Source organism: Capricornis sumatraensis, chromosome 16 (genome assembly GCF_032405125.1).
Source record: "Capricornis sumatraensis isolate serow.1 chromosome 16, serow.2, whole genome shotgun sequence".
NCBI classification, from domain to species: Eukaryota; Metazoa; Chordata; class Mammalia; order Artiodactyla; family Bovidae; genus Capricornis; species Capricornis sumatraensis.
Genome location: NC_091084.1, coordinates 46,438,599 through 46,444,007, shown reverse-complemented (window position 1 = coordinate 46,444,007; position 5,409 = coordinate 46,438,599). Strand labels below are relative to the sequence as shown.

General features: G+C 36.6%; 1 protein-coding gene across 1 annotated transcript; it reads right to left on the bottom strand.

The window, feature by feature from the left end:
• Positions 1-1,800: 1,800 nt before the first annotated feature.
• Positions 1,801-2,718, bottom strand: LOC138093047 (olfactory receptor 10A3). The gene has a single exon (XM_068989135.1). It carries the CDS (start codon positions 2,716-2,718, stop codon positions 1,801-1,803), a length of 918 nt encoding a protein of 305 aa, XP_068845236.1.
• Positions 2,719-5,409: the final 2,691 nt, after the last annotated feature.

Sequence of the window (5,409 nt, the reverse complement as noted above, 5' to 3'; positions counted from 1 at the left end):
TCTTCACATGAGGTGGCCAAACCACTGGAGCTTCAGCTTTAGCATCATTTCTTCCAAAGAAACCCCAGGGCTGATCTCCTTCAGAATGGACTGGTTGGATCTCCTTGCAGTCCAAGGGACTCTCAAGAGTCTTCTCCAACACCACTCCAATCCTCATCAACACTTATCTCTTGCCTTTTTGATAAGAGCCGCTATAACAGGTGTGAAGTGATCTCGTGATTTTGATTTGTAGTTCCCTTGTGATTACTGATATTGACCCCCTTTTCATGTACCTGTTGGCTATCTGTATGTCTTTTTTGGAAAATTATCTCTTCAGTTCTTCTGCCCATTTTTTAATCAGATTGATTGTATTTTCCTGTTGAGTTGTGTGAGCTTTTTGTATATTTTACATGTTAACCCTTTTCTAAATGTATGATTTGCAACTATTTTCTCCCATTCTGTAGGCTGCCTATCATTTTGTTGATGGGTTCCTTTGCTGTGCAGAAGTTTCTTAGTTTGATATAGTCCTGCTGGCTAATTTTTGCTTTTGTTATTTTTTATTTTGATGTAAAATTCAAGAAATGAGTGACAATGGAAATAATGTTAGACCCCTTTAATACTATCCCTGGTGCAAAAAATAAGGACACTACAACCTCATGGGAAAGTGGTTCAACAAAGCAGCTACTTTCAAACAGCAATGTTAAGGCAGGAAGCAAGCATTAAATGTTTCAAATGTTGCAAGAATAAGAAATTATTCTGGAGAAGATTACACTGTTAATGATGTGACTCAAGGACCATAGAAAATATACCTAAATGGCTATTCATTGATTTTCCCACAATAAAAAAAAAACTATTGTATCTATATAAACAAAGTGTCTGGGGGCAATTTGAACTTAGAAAGGGAAATTAACAAAAGTCACTAAAAGTGGAGGTCTATAAGTGAAAAAATATATACTAATAGTATTGTGACACTTCAGGAAGTTTCCATGGAGTTTTCTGGTCCCCAGCCTTGGGTGAATATCTGGAAAAATATCAAAGGAAATCCTGTTTTGAATAATAACCTGAGGAGTTCATGAAGTAGAAACAGTTTGGTTTCCCAAAATAACTGGATTTTGTTTACTCATCCATGAAACAGATTTTTCACTCTAAACTGAAATCTCTTCTATTTGTTGGTCTCTTGAATCTCTACCCTGTTAGAGCAGCAGAGAGAGCCTTCAGAAGAGTCTGAAAAGTTACAATGATTTTGAAAAGTAATTCCCCAATAGCTATTAAAATTCATAAATACACAGACTCTTCATCCCATCAGGCTTAGACTGAGAAATCTATCATACAGAAACAAAAAGTCAGTACATGTGAACAAATGGAAGTAGTTCTTTATTTAAATTACATCTAAATGACAGTGATCCTGTAACAACCTGGACATTCATGATAAAAGAACAGATAAATAAATTGCTATATCACATCGTCAAAGTTATGCACCTATGTGGCGTTCCCCACTGGTCCAGTAATTAAGACTCTGCCTCCGACACAAGGGATGCAGGTTCCCATCCCTGGTCAGGGAATTAAGATGCTACATGCCCTGAAGAGCAGCCAATAAAAAAAAACTTACATGCCTACAGAAAATGAATGTGAACATACTATCATAACAGAGGGATCCTGATATATTTTTAAACTTGGAAAAATCAGCAAATTAAATATATTAGTATCAAGAAATGTAAACTATTTTCACCACTATTAAATTGAAATAATGTTCAGTCTGGCACTGAATCAATATCGCCTGCATTCTCAGCATAGTCAGAATGTATGTAAATCCACTTTTCTTCACCATACTTTCAACAAAACTCTTTTCATCTCACTGTTTCGCAAGCTATAGATCAGTGGATTTAGCAGAGGTGTGAGCAACGTGTAAGCCAAGGACATCAGCTTCTTGGTTTCTGGGGAGTAGCCAGATTTGGGTTGTAAGTAAGTCATAGTGGCTGTGCCATAGAAGAGGGTAACAGATGTGAGATGGGAGGCACAGGTGGAAAAGGCCTTTTGCCTCCCAGTGGTTGATGGCATCTTCAGGATGGCAAAGAGAATTCGAATGTAGGACAAAAGTATCAACACAAAAGGAACCATAACAATCAAAATGGTGCCAGTGAATGCGTAGATCTCAAACAGAAAGGTGTCTGCACATGCAAGTTCTAACACTGGGGGAGTCTCACAGAAGAGATGATTAATTTCATTGGGGCCACAAAAGGGAAAACTAAAAACCCATGAGGTCTGCACAGTAGCCACAGTGATCCCTGAGACCCATGAGAACATTACTAAGTTCATGAAAACCCTTTTGTTCATAGTCACTGGGTAGCTCAGAGGATGGCAGATTGCAGCAAATCGGTCATAAGCCATTGCCCCCAGGAGAAAACATTCAGTCCCACCAAAAAGAAGAATGAAATACATCTGTGAAAAACAGCCTGCAAAAGTGATCGTAGTTTTTTCACTGGAGAGGACCACCAGCATTTCAGGCATGATGACTGCACTGAAACCCACTTCCACCAAAGACAAGTTCAGGAGAAACAAGTACATGGGAACGTGGAAGCTCTGTTCCAGGGAGATGACGACTATAATGATGGCATTTCCCAGCAGAGTCACCAGATAATCAACCAGGAACACCCAAAAGAGCTGCCTCTGTAGTTCAGGAAAATTAGAAAAGCCCAAGAGGATGAAGTCAAACACAGAGCTTTGGTTCTGCCTTTTCATGTCAACAGTGGAGCATATACTGTTTTAGGAACATAGTTTACAAAGTACAAAGTCACAGTCTAACAGTTCTGAGCCAGCATCTGCATTCAATCCAAACAATCTTGACAAAAAATATAAACAGGAGCCCATCCTGATAGAAATCTAGTTTGACAGTTTTGGAGAATGGCTGATTATTGTAACTTATAAATCTTATCTGATACATACAAAATAACATCAGAGTTTTATTGCAAACACCATGTAGTTTGAAAATCAAATTCAGTCTTAAAGCAAGTAGGAATATTCTATAACTCAGATTCCATTCATAAAACACTGCTAAAGGTAGCATCTATTTTCTCAACTTTATGTAAATATGAAATTTAAGACCACAAAAAATAAAGCTCATGTTTGCTATGCTAATCAGAACATAGGACCGTAAGAAGAAAGCAAATGTGGGCTAGCACTCTCCTCATTTCATTCAAAAGGCTCTGAACTAAGAAATACTTAAAGATTTTTGAAAACAGAACAGGTGAGACAATTTGAACTTCCATAAATATAAAAATGCAGTAGGTACTTACTACTTCAGAATTGTACACTTCAAAGTAGTAAAACTTCTATTACATATACTTTACCACAATAAAAGTTCAATGGATTAACATTTTCAATTAAAAATAACACCTCAAAAAGGGACAAATGGAAAAAGATAACCCACAAAAAATTTTTATAAGATTCTACTAAGTCTAAGTACAACAACAATGATATATACTTTTTTTAACTATTCGTTAGTTCAAAATGACTGTGCTTGGCTTCGTTAAAAGTGACACCTCCCCGTAGAAACACACAAAGAAGGTGTAATTTAAATGTTCCTACCTGAGGTGATCTCTAACTCTGTGAACTGGCTTTATACCCATTGATTTTTGCCAATAGGTCAAATATATTGGGACTTGCCAGATGAGAAACATGTGGTATCAGTTCTCATTGGTAGAACCTTAAGACAATGATTTAAGGAAAAGCCCACGTTTTATTCACTGTGAACTTATAATTTAAAGTTTTCCTTCTCTCTCTCTCTTTCGTTCTCTTCTCTTTCTCACCATTAAATTTCTCATCAAGGTGTTCAATTAATCATTAATTACTCAACACTGACTGAGCACCTACCATTTTTAGCCTGTATACTCTGAGACAAACCCTGGATACCAGAGTTCAACAGAGAGCAAACCACACAACCTAAAATGGAAAATAGGGTCTCACTCCCTAAGCCAGTACTTATAACTCCTACTTATCACTCTGTGCTCTATTTTCTTCAATAGCTCCTACAGATTTGTATTTACACATATATTTGTGTATATATATATATATATATATATACACAAATATATGTATATAAACACACACTGTCTCTCTCACTAAATATAAATCCCAGGATTGCAAAGATTATACTTTATACTCACTATGCCTACAAGAGTTTCTGATGCATAACAAATGCTAAACCAAATTTTTCTTGAATAAATGAAAACAAAAATTAGGATAATGCAGACTCAATTTTATAGGAATGTTCTATCTACATTGAAAGTAAAATCAGTATAAACAGTATTGGGAAAAAGGGTAATAACAAACGTATTAGATACTTCAAGGAGGAAAAGAGTACTTCTGAATGACGGATGAGAGTGAACAACTACCTCATAAGCAGTCAAGGCTGGAAGGGCAATGAGGCAGGAGAAAGACAGGAGGAAGGCTAACTTGCTCAAATCAAAATGTATTTGTTGACAGTTTAGCACAAAAATGGAGATCTTCTGGTTCTCTGTGACACTGTAAAGATAATGGAAGTTAACTGTGGGAGATAAGAAATCCAAGAAGAGAAAGACAGCAAGTTGAAGACATGTAATGCTGTCTTTAAAAAAGGTCATTAGAATATTAGCAAACAGCAGAAGGCAAGTTGACTTATTTCTAAGTTTGGCTATAGGCATGTACTAAAATCAAACCTCTATAAATTATATTTTTGTTGTCAAAAAACTCCTAAATTAATAAAAATAGACTCTGCAGGCCAAGTATTTAAACTAATTTCTAATGGAGAGAAATAACGATGCATATTCAGTTGCAAATTTCAAAGTGGATAGGTTTTGAGCACTAGAAAATTCAAAGTATCATACAAACAAACATACAAAGGAGAAGAGGGTGACAGAGGATGAGATGGTTGGATGGCATCACCAATGCAATGGACATGAACTTGGGCAAACTCCAGGAGATGGAAAGAGACAGGGAAGTCTGGCGTGCTGCAGTTCATGGAGTCGCGAAGAGTCAGACACAACTTGGCAACTGAACAACAACACCACAAAGTGAAAAACCTCTAAAGGACTGATGAAAAGCATGTTATAAAATAAAATGTTCATGATGTAAATAGCAACTGACTATAGATGCGCCACTTAATAACTTAGAGACCCTCATGCTGTCTTAATAGCTCTCTGACATGGAATACTTAGGCAGATCACTCTCTTTTCTAGATTTCAGCCTTCCAGGTGAAAAAGGTCTGAGTTGGACTTATTTACCCATTCCTTCCCAGTGAAAATCTTCTAAGACTTGATGATTAGTGCCCTCCGAATACACACCTCTAATTATTGTCCACACTTTTTCTCTGAAAAGAAAAGAGCAAAACTGAATAGCATCAACACCAAAGAGTTTATTGATTCAAATGTTTCAGCTGTGTTCAGTGATTCCTGA